The sequence below is a fragment of the Lepidochelys kempii genome, chromosome 1 (assembly GCF_965140265.1).
Source record: "Lepidochelys kempii isolate rLepKem1 chromosome 1, rLepKem1.hap2, whole genome shotgun sequence".
Lineage (NCBI taxonomy): Eukaryota > Metazoa > Chordata > Testudines > Cheloniidae > Lepidochelys > Lepidochelys kempii.
This window is the reverse complement of record NC_133256.1, coordinates 30642420-30660786: the sequence shown is the minus strand read 5'-3', so window position 1 is coordinate 30660786 and position 18367 is coordinate 30642420. Positions and strand designations below refer to the sequence as shown.

The 18367-nt window shown below is 44.9% G+C and overlaps 1 protein-coding gene across 4 annotated transcripts in view; it reads right to left on the bottom strand.

The window, feature by feature from the left end:
- The window catches only part of ARHGAP42 (Rho GTPase activating protein 42), a 378378-nt gene extending 363287 nt beyond the window's left edge, over window positions 1-15091 (bottom strand). For all 4 annotated transcript variants that reach the window (XM_073337948.1, XM_073337938.1, XM_073337919.1 and 1 more), the window contains exon 1: window positions 14550-15091. In XM_073337948.1, coding sequence (XP_073194049.1) covers window positions 14550-14703 — 154 coding nt within the window. In that variant the 5' untranslated portion in view covers window positions 14704-15091. The remainder of the gene's footprint in view (window positions 1-14549) is intronic.
- Window positions 15092-18367: the final 3276 nt, after the last annotated feature.

Below are 18367 nucleotides of genomic sequence, written 5' to 3'. Positions count from 1 at the left end.
TAAAGCTGGAAAGGTATATCAAGTGGGGTCCCACAGGGATCAGTTATGGATCTGGTTCTGTTCAATATCTTCATCAGTGATTTAGATAACGGCATAGAGAGTACACTTATAAAGTCTGCAGATGATACCATGCTGGGAGGGTTTGCAAGTACTTTGGAGAATAGGATTAAAACTCGAAATGGTTTGACGTAAAGAGGACGAAATTCAGTAAGGACAAATGCAAAGTTCTCCACTGAGGAAGGAACAATCAGTTGCAGTCATACAAAATGAGAAATAACTGCCTAGGAAAGAGTGCTGCTGAAAGGGATCTGGGGATTACAGTGGATCACAACCTAAATATGAGTCAACATTGTAACGCTGTTGCAAAAAAAGCAAACATCCTTCTCGGATGAATTAACAGGAAGGTTGTAAGCAAGAAACAAAAAGTAATTCTTCTGCTCTACCTCACACTGATCAGGCCTCAACCGGAGTATTGTGTCCAGTTCTTGGTGCCACAATTCAGGAAAGATGTGGACAAACTGGAGAAAGTCCAGAGAGGAGCAACAAAAATGATTAAAGGTCTAGAAAAGATGACCTATGAGGAAAGACTGAAAAAATTGGGTTTGTTTACTCTGGAGAAGAGAAGACTGAGGGGGGACATGATAACGTAAAAGGTTGTTACAGGGAGGAGAGAGAAAAATTGTTCTTCTTAACCTCTGAGGATAGAACAAGAAGCAGTGGACTTAAATTGCAGCAAGGGCGGTTTAGGTTGGACATTACGAAAAAACTTCCTGTCGGGGTAGTTAAGCACCAGAATAAATTGCCTAAGGAGGCTGTAGAATCTCCATCATTGGAGATTTTTAAGAGCAGGTTAGACAAACACCTGTCGTGGTGGTCTAGACAATACTTAGTCCTGCCTTGAGTGCAGGGGACTGGACTAGAAGTCCCTTCCAGTCCTACGATTCTATGAAATTCAGTGACCACAGAGTCACATTTTTCATTGTAATAAAGATGATACTTATAAAATAGCCAGTTTCTTATTAATAGAATGCATTTATCCTATTCATATCAAATGAAGCACATAGCAGGAAAAGAAATAGGATCATTAAGAATCAGATTAAACTGACCTTTGAAGAAGTAATTTTAAATATTAAATGGTTGAAGTTCCTGATTAAAGAAACCATATTCACATTTGGTTGCATCCGACGAAGTGGGTATTCACCCATGAAAGCTTAAGCCCCAATACGTCTGTTAGTCTATAAGGTGCCACGGGACTCTTTGCCGCTATCCAGACTAACACGGCTACCCCTCTGATACATATTCAGATTTGTTTTTTTCAAGTTACAATAAACTGTTTTGCTTCTTCGACTACATAGATTCTTACACCGCACTTAGCACCTTGGCATTTGAGCTCTAAAGTTACTCCTTTGGTACTACACCTAAAATCATGCAACTGCAGAACTGCAGACTCTTAAAAGAATGGCAATTTCAGAGTTTAAGCATAAGGAAACCCATCATAGCGTAAGTGCAATCTGTAATGCAGTTCTCTCATCTTTAGCAGACTTGAAGCCTGCAGTGACCCCAGGGCCCAGCACACAATGCTTCATCTTGATCCAGTCAGATGACATGCTGCTCAAGTTGAATCATTGCCTGCTGGAACTGGTGTTCTCCATGCAGTGGTGGATTAGCCACTGGGCCAACAGAGCCTGTGCCCAGGGGCCCCAGCCAACTGGGGGGGAATGGGGGGGGGCGGAAAAAAATCCGTTGCCCAACCACCGGATGGGCAGGAAGGTGGTGGAAGCCCCCGACCCTGCTCCCCGGCACAGGGCAGCAGGGGAAGCCCCATGGGGCGTGGGTGAAACACCAGCTGGAGGAGGCTAGCCCCCAGCTGGGCCTACTCCCCTTCCCCCGCCCAAGGACCCGCAGTGTAGAGCGGGCAAGTGGCGCACAGACCCCAGGCTCCCAAACATAAGGCGGGCAGGTGGTGCATGGCCCCCACAAGCACAGGGTGGGGAGCCCCAGTGCCTCCACCCCCGCCCCACAGCGCTGGGCAGCACAGCCCCAGCGCTGGATGGTCCCAGACACCCCAACTCCCAGCTGCCTAGTTCCAGTCCCAGCACGTTTTTCGAAGAGGAGCAGCCTGCCTGGGCTGGGGCCAAGGGAAAAGGGCAAGCAGGGCTTTGGGGAGGAGCGTGAGCGGGGCCATACCAGGCTGTTCGGGGAGGCACAGCCTTCCCCAGCCTATGTGATGTGCCGCCCATGGGAAGCCCCCTACAACTCCATCCCTGGCAGAAGCCATGGGGCGACAGGGGAAGCCCCCAGCGCCCAACTGCACTCTCCAGGAGAAGCCCCAGAGCCCCGACACTGGTCTCCCGCAGAAGCGCGGGTGGTGGTGGGGAAAGCCCCAGCATCCGGACACGCGCTGTGGCCCCGGGACAGTCTTGCTAACTACCGCAGCCTCTGGGCTGAGGGAGCTCTCACTCCCGGCTGCAGCCTGGGGCCATGGCGTTGGGACAGAGCTTCTCCAGTCTTGAAGACGCAGTGGGCGGAGGGGGGCACAGAAAGGAACAAACAGGTTGCGGGACCGCAGTGCAGGGGCATAATCGGGGATTGTGATGGAGGCCACCTGGAACTGGGGTACTGCAAAGCCCCCCGACCCACCAGCCTGGATTCTCTCTTACACTGTATTGCCAAGCCCTCCAGGCTTCAACCTGCACCTTCACCAGCATACATACAGGTAGAGGCATACCTAGCTGCAGTACATGCAGGCAGGCTCTTTAACCAGAGAAAGCTTCAGCTACGGCACCTCCCAGTTCCTAAGACATGCACCCCCTCAGAAGTATAAACCCAAAATGATACTGTCTTGCATTGCACGGGGAACTGTAGAGTGTAAGCTCATAAAATTCGCCCCCTCCCTCAATGTGGAGAGGAATATGCAACAGCTTTCTCCACCTGAGTTATGATTCCCACACAATGGTTTTAGATAAAGCAAAAACAAATTTATTAAATATAAAAATAGATTTTAAGTGATAGCAAACAGCTTGGAATCCCCAGGTGTTCCATTCACAGGCTAAAAATCCTTTTAGCCTGGGTCCAGCACTTCCCCCAGTTCAGTCTTTGTTCCTCAGGTGTTTCCAGGAGTCTTCTTGGTGTGGAGTCACTGAAGAATCATGATGAAGTCACTCCCCTACCTTATATAGCTTTTGCATATGGTGGAAACCCTTTGTTTCAAAGCTTGGTTCCCACACCAGTCAGTGGAAAAATACTGACATCCCAAGATGAAGTCCTGCACCAGGTGACCCATCCCGATATGCAGAAAGAATAGCAAATATAGCAGGTGACCAGCTTGGCTTAACAGAGAAATCTTTGGTGAGCTTAAACACAAAATGGAAGCTTACAAGAAGTGGAAACTTGGACAGATGACTAGGGAGAAGTATAAAAATATTGCTCGAGCATGTAGGGGTGTAATCAGGAAGGCCAAAGCACAACTGGAGTTGCAGTTAGCAAGGGATGTGAAGGGTAAAAAGAAAGGTTTCTACAAGTACGTTAGCAACAAGAAGGTGGTCAGGGAAAGTGTGGGACCCTTACTGAATGGGGGAAGCAACCTAGTGACTGATGATGTGGAAAAAGCTGAAGTACTCAGTGCTTTGTTTGCCTCGGTCTTCACAGACAAGGTCAGCTCCCAGACTGCTGCACTGGGCAGCACAGTATGGGGAAGAGGTGAGCAGCCCCCAGTGGTGAAAGAACAAGTTAAGGTCTATTTAGAAAAGCTGGACATACACACATCCATGGGGCTGGACGCAATGCATCTGACGATGCTAAAGGAGTTGGCTAATGTGATTGCAGAGCCATTGGCCATTATCTTTGAAAACTCATAGAGATCAGGGGAGGTCCCTGATGATTGGAAAAAGGCAAACATAGTGCCCATCTTTAAAAAAAAGGAAGAAGGAGAATCCAGGGAACTACAGACTTGTCAGCACATCCCTCGGCCTGCGCAGCTTCCCGCAGCCCCCATTGGCCTGGAATGGCAACCTGCAGCTGGTGGGAGCTACGATTGCCAAACCTGCGGACATTGCAGGTAAACAAACCGTCCCAGCCCGCCAGCGGCTTTTCCTGATGGGCTGCGTGCCAAAGGTTGCAGATCCCTGCTTTAGATAGTTTAATAAAAAATAAAATATTTTATGCACTTTTAATTAAATTTTCAACGATACAGAGCAAAGCCCAAGTAAAAAATTAATCATAATCTAGTAAATAAAAAGCATATTATTCACCATATTTTAACACAATAAAAGGTGTAAAAAAATAAGAATCTGAACAAATATAAATTAAGCTGTATAACTGCTTAAATATAGTGTCTCCTCCTCAATAGCACCAAACAAAAAACCACCAGATTTAGTGTAAAGGCTGTATTTAGTTGCAAATCAGCATGTTTTAATGGTACCAAGCAATGGGTATCAACTTTTCTTTGGAAAAAAATAACTAAAAAGTGTAAATGCAAAACCAGATTAAAAATCAATTATTTAAATCAAAGTTTTCTGCTTGCTGATTTAAAACATAATTAAAATCAGTTATTTAAATCACTGTGATTTAAATCAATCCAGCACAGAAACTGAGTGTGTTGCCATATGTTCTGGACCCTGCTTTTTCATAGCTATACTAGCAGACAGCAAGTCATAATTTTGCATTATAAATAAATTAATGAAATAAGACTCCCTAAGGAAAGCTGTGTATGCACTTCCATATATATTATTTTCAAATCTCCTCTCAAACAGAAATCATATGTGACTCTTTCAACAACAAAACTAAAATGAGTCGCAGCAAAGATCTGGTGTATCACCACTGTAATAACTCTACCACAGAATATTAGGTGCAAGTCGATGAAATATTTCCTTAAAAAGAACTAAAATTGTAAAAATAAAAGACTGACTGCTACCAAAAGCCAGTAAGTGTAATTTACTGACGTCATTTACTGCTGCTATAGTTGGAATCTAGAAGACATATTTAAACATTTCCTGGCACCAGAAGTATACATATCATTATACATGGGAAAACTGTAGAAAAATATAAATCTTTTACAAAAAAAGTTTCCCAGGGGAATATAGTGACCACATTGTCAATTCCAATTTTGTAATATTTTTGCTTAACTTTTGTCCAGCTTGGAAATCCCAATGAGCTTTTCACACGCAAAGCTGGGTTCGTCGCCGGGGTTAATTATTAGTTTGTACAACAAGGAAATAGCTAGCAGTTTGGCATGGACTGTACCAGGGTTTCGAGGCAGAGACTTTGTGGGTGTAAGCTATATAAAATTCCAGTCAAACAAAAAAACAATATGCATCTGAAGGAGCTGGCATTTCCATTTATGGGCCAGTTTCTTTTTAAGGCGAAGTCAGGAAGATTATAGTACTGATGGCTTTTTCAAGGCTGATTGTTTATTAAGACTACTAATTCTTCTAATGGGAAGACAGGACAGTTTCACAGACCGTGAAATCTGGTTTTTTGTGTGCTTTTATCCTACACTACACAGATTTCACAGGGGAGACCAGCATTTCTCAAATTGGGGGTCCTGACCCAAAAGGGATTAGGGAGGTCATAAGGTTATTTTAGGTGGGGTCGCAGTATTGCCACCCTTACTTCTGAGCTGCTGCCTTCAGAGCTGGGCAGACGGAGAGTAGCGGCTGCTTACCGAGGGCCCAGCTGGGCAGGCAGCAGCACAGAAGTAAGGGTGCCAATACCATACCAGGCCATCCTTATTTCTACGCTGCTGCTGGTGGCAGCTCCGCCTTCAAGGCTGGGCTCCCGGCCAGCAGCCGCCGCTCTCCAGCTGCCCAGCTCTGAAGGCGGATCTGATGCCACTGAGCAGAAGTTAGAGTAGCCGTACCGCAACCCACGCCGCTACAGTCACCTTGCAACCCTCCCCCTCACAACTCCTTTTTGGGTCAGCATCCCTACAATTACAACACTGTGAAGTTTCAGATTTAAATAGCTGAAATCATGAAATTTACAATTTTTAAAATCCTATGACATTGAAATTGAGCAAAATGGACTGTGACTTTGGTAGGGCCCTATTTATACTGTACTACAGGAACAAATTCAGACATTGTTTAAGCAGGAGAAACTTCATTCAAGTCAGCTGGAAATCTACACACACTCAAAACAAGTCGAATGTAGCCCTAACACTCTGTCTGCATGAACTTGCAGCTAGGTTAATCAAGGCATGAGACAGGTAGAGCGGCCACTAAAGGTGTGGGAACGGAAGAGTTTACCGCGCAAGAAGCCATTCAATTACTTGTACTGTACGTGTATTAGTTGTGTGTATTTTTAATTCAATTTTTATCAACTTGCCATAACAGTAGGCCAGTAACAGACATTAACATTAAACAACTTAATCTTATATTGCACCTTCCATGCAATTTATCTCTTGAAATGCTTTACTGTATTAAGAATTGAGTAGACAGTATATTGACCAACTTACTGAAAAGAGCTGTGTAGAGAAATATTGTGTCTGAGTTCCTTATTTATTTCACCATACAATCAATAATTAAGGAAAGAAATTAAGAAGTATGCTGCGAACAAAGAGAAGCTTTTCATATGGTCTCCCACAGTATTCTTGCCAGCAAGTAAAAAAAAAGTATGGATTGGATGAATGGACTACAAGGTGGATAGAAAGCTGGCTAGATCGTCAGGCTCAAAGGGTAGTGATCAACGGCTCGATGTCTAGTTGGCAGCCGGTATCAAGCAGAGTGCCCCAGGAGTCGGTCCTGCGGCCAGTTTTGTTCAACATCTTCATTAATGATCTGGACGATTGGATGGATTGCACCCTCAACAAATTTGCGGATGACACTAAGCTTGGGGGAGAGGTAGATATGCTGGAGGGTAGGGATAGGGTATAGAGTAACCTAGAAAAATTGGAGGATTGGGCTAAAAATAAATCTGACGAGGTTCAAAAAAGACAAATGCAGAGTCCTGCACTTAGGATGGAAGAATCACATGCACTGCTACAGGCTGGAGACCGACGGGCTAAGCGGCAGTTCTGCATAAAAAGACCTGGGAATTACCATGGACGAGAAGCTGGATATGAGTCAACGGCGTGCCCTTGTTGCCAAGAAGGCTAACAGCATATTGGGATGCATTAGTAGGAGCATTGCCAGCAGATCGAGGGAAGTGATTATTCCCCTCTATCCATCACTGGTGTTGCATCCAGTTTGGGGCCTCCCCGCTACAGAAAGGATGTGGACAAATTGGAGAGAGTCTAGCGGAGGACAACGAAAATGATTAGGGGACTGGGGCACATGACTTACGAGGAGAGGCTGAGGGAACTGGGCTTATTCAGTCTGCAGAAGAGACGAGTGAGAGGGGATATGATAGCAGCCCTCATCTACCTGAAGGGGGGTTCCAAAGAGGATGGAGCTAGGCTGTTCTCAGTGGTGGAAGATGACAGAACAAGGCACAATGGTCTCAAGTTGCAGTGGGGGAGGTCTACGTTGGATATTAGGAAAAGCTATTTCACTAGAAGGATGGTGAAGTTACCTAGGGTGGTGGTAGAATCTCAAGAAAGAGATCTTGGAGTCTTTGTGGATTGTTCTCTGAAAACATCCACTCAATGTGCAGCGGCTGTCCAAAAAGCAAACAGAATGTTGGGAATCATTAAGAAAAGGATAGATAATAAGACAGAAAATATCATATTGCAGCTATATAAATCCATGGTACACCCACATCTTGAATACTGCGTGCAGATGTGGTTGCCCTATCTCAAAAAAGATATACTGGAATTGGAAAAGGTTCAGAAAAGGGCAACAAAAACTATTAGGGGTATGGAACGACTTCTGTATGAGGAGAGATTAATAAGACTGGGACTTCTCAGCTTCGAAAAGAGATGACTAAGGTGGGGATATGATAGAGGTTTATAAAATCATGACTGGTGTGGAGAAAGTCAATAAGGAAGTGTTATTTCCTCCTTCTCATAACACAAGAACTAGGAGCCACCAAATGAAATTAATAGGCAGCAGGTTTAAAACAAAAAAAAATTAAGTATTTTTTCACACAATGAACAATCAACCTGTGGAACTCCTTGCCAGAGGATGTTGTGAAGGCCAAGACTACCAGGGTTCAAAAAAGCACTAGATAAATTCATGGAGGATAGATAGGTCCATCAATGACTATTAGCCAGGATGGGCAGGGATGGTGTCCCTAGCCTCTGTTTGCCAGAAGCTGGGAATGGGCGACAGGGGATGGATCACTTGATGATAGGTTCTCCATTCTTAGAGGCTTTTAAGGCTCTGCTTGACAAAGCTCTAGCTGGGATGATTTAGTTGCTGTTGGTCCTGGTTTGAGCAGAGGGTTGGACTAGATGACCTCCTGAGGTCTCTTCCAACCCTAATGTTCTATGGAGGGGGAAAACAAGACATAATTAATGAGAAAGAAAGATTTAAGACCCAGTTCAGTGGTCCACCTTTATTTAGAAAAACACTTAACTTAAGAAAAGCACTTAAAGGTTAAGCATGATTTTAAAGGCTTTGCTGAATTGTTGCCTCGGGAACATATCAGATTAAATAGTTTATGAACTTGTATCTGGCTATGGTATTTATCAACAAGTTCAGTTGGACCAGAAACAGAGTGGTTTTTCCACACTAAATTACAAGATAAATGAATGTTACTTCAATTCACAAGTTAGAGGAAAGTCAAGGGTAAAGTAACCCTCTATCAAAGAACACAGAACAGTGCATGAGCCTACTTTATCTTTATTGTCAATATACCAAAGTTAAATGTTTGGAAAGGTACCTTTCCAGGGAGTCTATTCTCTTGACAATAGAAATGGTCATTATGTGCATATAGATAAAGTGAACCCTTAAAAAGGGAACAAAATGAGCTGCATCACTAGGTTATGATAACGCTATGATAATGACAAAGTGAAGTATCCCATTATACTGAAGCCACAAATACAGACTCAGACAGGCTGAAATCAGCTTGAGGACTAAAAAAATGCAATGTTCTAGTATGCAAGCCACCACCAAACTGAGCTGAGCTCACCAGAAACTATAGGCTACTTGAAGATAGCCTCAAAAAGCCTAGCTTACCTGCAGGCAATATGGGAATATGGCAAGTGAGCTGGGGAAGTTGCTAATGATCTGACATCAATCCAGGTAATACCACTCTAGCAGATTGTCTAGAATGACCTCACGGAACTCAGCCGGCATGTCATATACTATAGTATTAGGGACCTATGCATTACTTTGGAAATCAGCACTTTTAGGAATGACAGAGAACACAGCGGTGTTGGTGGTTGTAATAAGAAATATATGAACTTGAGTCAGCTTCAGAATACTCCATGATTAGACAAAACATCCATTAAATCAGGGGTGGGCAAACTTTTTGGCCCGAAGGCCACATCTGGGTATGGAAATTGTATGGCGGGCCATGAATGCTCACAAAATTGGAGGTTGGGATGGGGGAGGGGGTGCAGGCTCTGTGGTGGGTCCAGAAATGAGGAGTTCAGTGTGCGAGAGGCAGCTCCAAACTGGGGCAGGAGGTAGGGGTGTGGGGGCGGAGGGCTCTGTCTAGGGGTGTGGGCTCTGGGGTGGGGCTGGGGATTAGGGTTTGGGATGCAGGAGGGTGCTCCAGGCTGGGACCAAGGAGTTCGGAGGGCAGGAAGGGGATCAGAGAGGGGGGCAGGGGTTCAGGCTCCGGGTGGTGCTTACCTCATGCAGCTCCCAGAAACAGCAGCATGTCCGCCTTCCAGCTCCTATGCAAAGGCACCGCCAGGCAGCTCTGCCGCTGCCCCGTCTGCAGGCACCGCCCCTGCATCTCCCATTGGCCATGGTTCCTGACCAATGGAAGCTGTGGGGGCGGTGCTAGGGGCAGGGGCAGCGTGCCGACCCCGTGGCTGCCCCTACATGTAGGAGTCGGAGTGGGGACATGCCAGTGTTTCCGGGAGCCATGCAGAGCAACGGTACACACTGAGCAGGGCAAGCCCCCGACCCCACTCTCCGACTGGAGCACCGGAGTGGGGGCCAGATTAAAATGTCTGAAGGGCTGGATGCAGCCCCCAGGCCATAGTTTGCCCACCCCTGCATTAAATACTAAACTCATTCATCCCACCTTTACCAACATACAGGGCATCCTGCCAGAGAGTTTTAAAATTATGTTTTTACAATTTATCCTGACAAGTTTTCATTACACGCCACTTTAACCATGGGAAAGGACTTATCAACTTTTATTTCCATCTGAAAATTGTATATCTACTCTAGCGTTACAAGTAACACCTAGGATTTAGATAATTGTAAAGTTAGAAAAAGAAATATTTCTCTCCATCTTTTCAATTTAAGTAGAGCCAGTTTCACTGTTTCTCCTACATATTTATTATGGAAGGACCTACTCCAAAACCCTTTGAAGTCTGTGGAAAGATTCTCATAGACTTCAGTCGGCCATGCATCAGGTGCTCAGTTTCTCCCTTCCCAGAAAGGACCCCCTTAAACAACAGCAAGACGACATGAAGATCCATATGCAATCAAATTCCTTTTAAAAGTTTTAAACAAAACGCAAAAGAGGTACATCAACACTCACTGAAACTCTTGAAATCCAAAGTTTCTGAGTTTCATAAAGCTCTACTTGTAAGCAATTTCTGAGAGGGCATCTATATATCAGAGAATATTAATACTAGTTCATCAAAGAAACGTGGGACAGAGTAAATGAAAACAGTAGTTTTCCAAGATTGCATAACAGACTGTTAAGGCTTGAAGACTGAAACGCAAGAGTCCGTCATTACATTAATTATTTACTCAGGTGTTTGATTAGATTTTTCAACTCAAACAAAACAGCCTTGCTATAACACTGCATTGATTTTAAAAGCTAAGACAGAATAGGTAAAGCATATACACAAGCCAAAAGACCTCTAACAAATATTGCTTCTCCATGAGAACTTTAGTTCTTGTAAACTGCTGTTACTTGCCAGAGAAGTGATGGCGTTTTTACAGTCCTCCTTTATACCAAAATCCACCCGTGGGTACGAAAACAAATTTTTCATTTTTTCCCCATAGTCAGTGATAAACACAGACACTTCCAAAGTCATCTTGTTATAAAGTTACCCTGGCATTACTCTCCTGGAGTCAAATCTCTGTATCTGGCCGCTAACAGAACGCTGTTTGAACAGAGCTGGGAGGAGAGTGGTAGTTCTTTCTAGAAAATAAAAGATCTCAGCTTTGGAGGACTCAGCAGTACTACAGCAATGAGCTCTTCAGAATAGCGTATGTACAATAAAATGAGTGATGTCAAACGAAGGAAATTCTTCCGTAAGGCTCTTAAGCTAAATAAGACTTGTAGAACAAATCATTTTAATCATCATAGAACTGGTTTTTTTGCCCAGAGAATGGAAAAGTGGTTGAGATTAAGGTATCAATCCTGCAAGCACTGAACTCAATGGGATTACTCACATGTGTGAAGTTTAACACATACACCTCTACCCCGATATAACACGACCCAATATAACACGAATTCAGATATAACACGGTAAAGCAGCACACCGGGAGAGGGGGCAGGGCTGTGAACTCCGGTGAATCAAAGCAAGTTCAAAATATAATGCGGTTTTACCTATAATGCGGTAAGATTTTTTGGCTCCCGAGCACAGCGTTATATCGGGGTAGAAGTGTATAAGTGTTTGCAAGATTGGGACCTAAATTAGTGCATCCAAATAACACTACCCACACACACTCACCTCCACCTCTACCTTCTTTAGGTTACCAGTTAAGAAGAAATTTTTTGTTCATATTTTATTTAGTTCAGTTCCAGATGTGAACACAAATTAATCTGGCTCAGAAAAGCACTAAGCACCCACTGATAAGAAAAGTTGTACAGGCTCAACACCACACAGGATCAGGGCCAGTTTGGTTTTGCCAGCTATCTAGCTTCAAATACTTTCATCTATATAGTTGTGTCAAACCCATATAGACAGAAAAGAAAAAAAAAAAAAACTTACATGCTTGCAAGAAGAAACACAACTTTTTCTCTCTCTTAGTTTACGAGTATTTGAAGTTTATGACTGGTGATTTCTTTGAAATCTCCTGTTCTAAACACAGACCAAATCTAAAATCAAACTAACTAAACAAGCTTTAGCTAATCCGTAGCATCAAAGTTCCTGGCTATATTGTAAATCCATGGTACGCCCACATCTTGCATACTGCATGCAGATGTGGTCACCCCATCTCAAAAGAGATATATTGGAACTGAAAAAGGTTCAGAAAAGGACAACAAAAATTATTAGGGGCATGGAACAGCTTTCATGTAAGGAGCGATTAATAAGATTGGCAAAAAGAAGAGGAGGACTTATGGCACCTTAGAGACTAGCAAATTAGCTAGTCTCTAAGATGCCACAAATCCTCCTTTTCTTTTTGCGGATACAGACTAACACGGTTGCTACTCTGAAACCTGTAATAAGATTGGGGCTTTTCGGCTTGGAAAAGAGACGGCTAAGGGGGGATATGATAGAGGTTTATAATACCGTGATTGGTGTGAAGAAAGTCAATAAGGAAGTGTTATTTCCTCCTTCTCATAACACAAGAACTAGGGGCACCAAATGAAATTAATAGGCAGCAGGTTTAAAACAAACAAAAGGAAGTATTTTTTCACAGAGCGAACAATCAACCTGTGGAACTCCTTGCCAGAGGATGTTGTGAAGGCCAAGACTAACAGGGTTCAAAAAAGAACTAGATAAATTCATGGAGGATAGGTCCATCAAAGGCTATTAGCCAGGATGGGCAGGGATGGTGTCCCTAGCCTCTGTTTGCCAGAAGCTGGGAATGGGCGACAGGGGATGGATCACTTGATGATTACGTGCTCTGTTCATTCTCTCTGGGGCACCTGGATTTGGCCACTGTTGGAAGATAGTATACTGGACTAGATGGACCTTTGGTCTGACCCAGTATAGCCATTCTTATGTTCTTATATATACCTGCACATTTTCTACATAAACAAAGATCTGAGAGTCTGAAAATTTAATTCAGTATGTACTTGCATAAAATTAAATGCTTAGACCCAAGCTAATCCCGAGAGTAGATGTGTGCAAATGTATTTAGGTTTATATGTACATATCACCAAAGCCTCCGATTGTTTATTTATATAAATACAAATACCTTACCTATATTATACCTATAATGAGAAGTGGAAATTGTCAATAACACTGTTGCCCACCTATAATATTTGCAAGTTCAAATCCTGTTCTGAGCAACAAGGCAAAGTCAGAGCACAAGAAACAGTGAGATTTACTAGTACAGATGTGTAGGAAGCTTGTTGTAACATCTGCTCACAGCTTGCCAGGCTCAGTGATACTGCAAACGCTCACTTTTATAAGTATTAAATAATCATTTTGAGAAAAATGTATGTGAAGATGTAGCACATTATGGTGGAGATTTGCTTTTTCCTTTGGTTGTTAAATGTTGCATGAGAAACTGTATGTCATCAACTCCTCTGGTCAAGCAATAGCTCTGACCAAATATATCTGATCAACAGGCAAAAGGGATCATCCAGTCTGACTAAATGATAAGAAGTGGATGACAATGGCTAGAGGGGGGAAAAGGTGCAAAATGGAAGCAGTAACACCAGAAATAACCTTTAATGTTTGCTCTACATTCTTCAGACTCAACTCGAACAAGAAACCCATTTCCCAGAACACATTAAGAGCCCCCTTCACCATTCAATGAAAGTACCCGGAACTTCAAGGAAGGTGAAACATTAAGCTATTTAGTTTACTCCTTCCGTCACTATCTTCTTAAACATAGATACGTTGAAGTCAAAAAGCTATACAGCTTATATTTAAAAAACAAACATCCATTAAAAATATACAAGAAAACCAGAAAAGTTACAAATACTCTCTCACACTCAAAGTCATTAGAAATTCAATTTGTTGCTTTGGCCATTTAACATATAATTTTTCCATCACTGTTTAGAACCACCACTTCAGGATACCAGTTCGCTACTGACGAATGCAATTACTGAGAAAGTGTGATAGGTGTGAGTTTATAATGACATTCTCGATCTGAATTTTGATCCCCACAAATCCATGTGGGACTTATTCCCCTCACTTGCTGGGAAGATTTCCCTCATGGCAGCCTTACCATGTATGTTTTAACTGCTGCACACATGTGAAAATACATACTACATGGGCACACAGATGCAGCTTTGATTATCAAGGAATCATATTGTTATCCAAAGTGCCACTGTGTTCTTAAAGCACTTGAATTTATCAGGAATGAGTTGGGTCTTAGACCAGGCACAATTACCACCCGCTCCTAAAACACACACAGCTGAACGCTGGGGTCTCTTCAGAAACACACCAGGTATGCAAAAAGACAAGAAAAATGACATGCAAGTCAAGACTGAAGGTCTCACCCCCACGCTTTGATCCATCTCCCTGAAGGAGGTGGGGGACAAAAACTTTAGCAAACTTTGTGTTTTGGCTGCCAGCAGGGGAGCCCTTTCCCTACATCCATTCAAACAAAAGAAGCCTCTTTCTCCCACACCCTCCTCTCCCTAAATCCCCCCGCCCCAGATATGCCCTGTCCCGCTTCCAACCCCCTACTCACTCCTGAAGGCCCCGATGAGCAGGCTGCCGTCCTTGATCAGCTCCTTGATGAACTTGTTGGTCCTCTCCAGCTCAATCTCGTGACACTGCAGCCGCTCTCTGAAATCCGGGCTGTCCAAGTAGGAATCGCTGAACTCCAGAGTGGGCAGCCCCATGGCAGCAGCGGCACCAGCCCCGCTGCCAAGGGGGGCCAGGCGAGGCTGAGCAGAGAGCAGCAGCGGGGGCTTGGGGGGAGTAGAGGGGAACTTGCAGGAGAGCGCGTCCCCCCTTCCCCTCCCAGGGGAAGTCTGCTTCTCTCACGAGCCGGCCCCCTTGAGTCTGGCCCGGCCCCGCAGCAAAGCAGGCGGCGGGTACAGCAGCGCTCCGGAGTTGCTGTCAGCTGCTCACATTCTTCCTCCAGGGCATTACGGGCTCCCCGGGGCTCGCGCGGCTGCCGCTTAGACGTTTCCGGCAGCTCTCGGCTCTGTCTCCTCCTTCAATCTGAGCCGCCCCTGGCCTGGCCGGGGGCAGCCGCCTCCCCGCCCAGCATGCACACACGCCGGGGAGGAGGGACGGGGGCTGCACCGCCCGGGCAGTCAGTCCCCGCCCCGTCGCGGCGAGGGCGCCCTGCGTCTCTCCCCGCCTGTGTGCCCGGCCCAGCAGGGAGAGGGTGCCCGGTGCGAGTCCCCTGGACACGGGCGCTGCTGCGCGGAGCGGGGCCCCTCACCCAGCGCTTCCAGAGCCCTCTGGCCATGCCGGAGCAGGGAGAGCAGTGGGGCGCGGTGGGGGCAGGGCGGCATGTGGGGGTGGAGGAGGCAAACGTTGCGCCTAACTTGACTCCCATCCACACACGAAAGTCTGTAGTTCGAGTTAAATGGTGCTTTAAGCTCGAGACAGCAGGCCTAGTGGGGAAGGGGGCCTGTTTCCAGGACAGAGGCTCCTCAAGCCAATCCACTACCCCAGACAAAACTTCAGTTTGCTGCCCTCTTCCTACCCCTTTAGAAGTTTGCAACAGGCACCCTCTGCCCCCCCTCCTTATCCTCCACCCCACAGGACTGGGGCCCTCCCACCCCCAGCCACTCTTCCCCTGGAGCCACTCAGCTCAAACACACCCCAGCCTTCACACACTACAATGCTGTTCACTCCCCCAGCTCAGCCCACACACACCATCTGGCCCCCAGGATGCCACATTCCCGAACCAGCCCCTAGCAACCCCCACCTGGCTCCCACTCTGCCCCTATGTCTTTCTGGATGAGCCCCTTCCTGTCAGGTCCATAGCACAGGGCAAGTCCAGGGCAGGGCCCATAGTGCCAGGCATGGAGTCGGAGGTGTGGGCTGGGTGCCAACATGGAGCTGAAGCAACAGTAGTGCCTAGCTGCTCAGTGCCTCAGCCACAGCCACGCTCTCACTTGTGTGCGGGCAGGGAGTAGCTGAGGTGTGAGGAGCACATAGGAGCACTTCCCTAGCACCTCAGTTGGAGGCCACTTTCTGCTCCTTTGAGCCCCAGCTGGTGGCCATCCCATCCCAAGTAGCCCCACTATCCTTATCCCCTGCCACCACCAGTGGAAGGAAATAGGGAGGTCCCAGCATGTGTAGCCCTCAGAAATCTGCCTCCCTAAGCAGCTGCCTACCTTGCCTATGCCCCAGAGCAGCCTCTGGGCAGGGAGATTGAAACTCACTATAGTACAGTGATGCAGTAGCTCAAGTCACAGCAACACATTGCTAATCCAGTGGTTCTGTGCTGCTAATTCAATCACTCTGAATAGCTCAAGTGTTGTTTCACAGAGTGGTTTCTCAAGATAGTAGGCTGGAGTTCAAGCTAGCCTAATTCAAGCTAACTTTTATACTGGAGAAGTACCCCTGGAGTGCACAAGCCCCTTGTGTGCAAGAACTGCACTGAGTCTGCTGTCATGGCACATGCTGTAGACACACAAACATGGTTAACACACAAATTGGGTTTTGAAAGAAAAGCGGCTGCCTGGACACACCTCCACAGTGTTTGGGGTAACCCAGTCAGATCAGAGCATCATGTACTGATTACAAAAACAGTTTTACTTTAGCATAGACAAGCCCATTAATATCAGTGACTGCCTCCAGCCAAAACTGCATTCAAGAGACTCTTCCCCTTCTGCCACTAGCAGCCTACACAACACAGCCATCCACAAGATCTGCTTTGCTATAGAAGTATTAACACCTGCAGAATGGGGAGCAATTCAGAAGCTGCTGCATGTCTCCTGGACCCTGCTTCCTCCTCAAACCCACCTCTTTATACACACACATCCCAAGTGCCCTGCCAACACTGGGGCACAGTCATTCACATCAATTGTATGTGCAGAGGGTGAATGTTCCCACCATTTAGTCTGTAGAGTAATTTGCTATAGCAAAGTACTCCAGGAGTTGTTTTATTAATCTTCCCCTTCTACCCTCCCCACACGTAGGCCTTCTCTGTGCTACAATTCATCCCCATGTCTGTGCATGGTTTTCAAGAATTGTGTTGCTAGGCTCTATATTGGAGACTATTCTAAACTGACCTCTGTCATCATGTCAGCTAACATGATTCTTGACAAGCGTAGTCAAGTTTGTACCATGCTGAACATGGTAGCTATCAAACATATTAGCTGACACTATGCTGAATGCATTTTAGAAGTCAGTGTAGACCAGGATAAATACTGTGGAGGAAATGATTTTTTTTAAAATAAAGAGCCTGATTGCAAGGGGGGGGGGGGGAATGCCATGGAAAGCTTTTATATTCACTTAATTTAATTAGCATTTTAGACTTTAGAATTTATATTGGTCACAAGTAATATAAATATTAGACAAAAGGCTGAGTTAGAAACAAACATACAACAAATGAAAAAGACAAGCCAGAGAATTAATAATCTAAATTAATAAATCTAAATTTAGTCTCTTGCTTGTGATATTACTCTGCCTTCTGAGCATTATTCCAATATTATGCCATCAACACAGTAAGCATCATCAGAGGTGGAGGATAAGGATCAACAAATGTAGTTACTGTATTTCGAAAAGTCTGACCTAGAGCTACACAAGGTCAGTGAATGAGACTATCCTGTGATATCCTAAAACAGTTTTAAAGGAAATGCCCTGAACATTTCCAAGGTCACAGTCCTGTGGCAGACTTCCATGGCGTTCTCTGTGGGTACAGGTATTTGCACATGTGTATATTCCCAGTGTTACCTGAATGGAAACCTATACGTTATTTTAAATCATAGTCTTGAAAAATCCCAACCACTTCAGTTATATTTATCTCTGGGATTTTTTTGTATAATTTGTTATGTTTTTCTTTTCTGTATACTTGTATTTTTTCTTTCAATTTTAAAAAAATTCTGTAAAAAGCTGTATATTTACCATGATTTATTGGCAAAAAAGAAGGGCAGCGGTCATAGAATCATAGAATATCAGGGCTGGGAGGGACCTCAGGAGGTCATCTAGTCCAACCCCTTGCTCAAAGCAGGACCAATCCTCGATTTTTTCCCCAGATCTTGGGATTTTAAGAAATCTAGTTGCCATAGTGAAAAGTGAAAAACTCAGAAATATGTTTTTTTTAAAGGAACATTTTTTTCTACCCCCAAATAACCTTTTTTATATGCAAGACCTAGTTCCCCATTCATATGCCACTCCTGTTAGGCAAGTCTTCTTTCACATCTACCTGGAAGACATCTTTCGGTTAAGGAGGTGCAGATGGCTTCAAAGCCCCACTATGTCATACTATAGTCATCTCAGAGTATCACTCCAGAATGGTATGAGGCACTCCACACAAACTCTACCAGCTGAACAAAATGGGTCTGATTCTCTGTTGCCTTGTACATTGTGTACTCATTT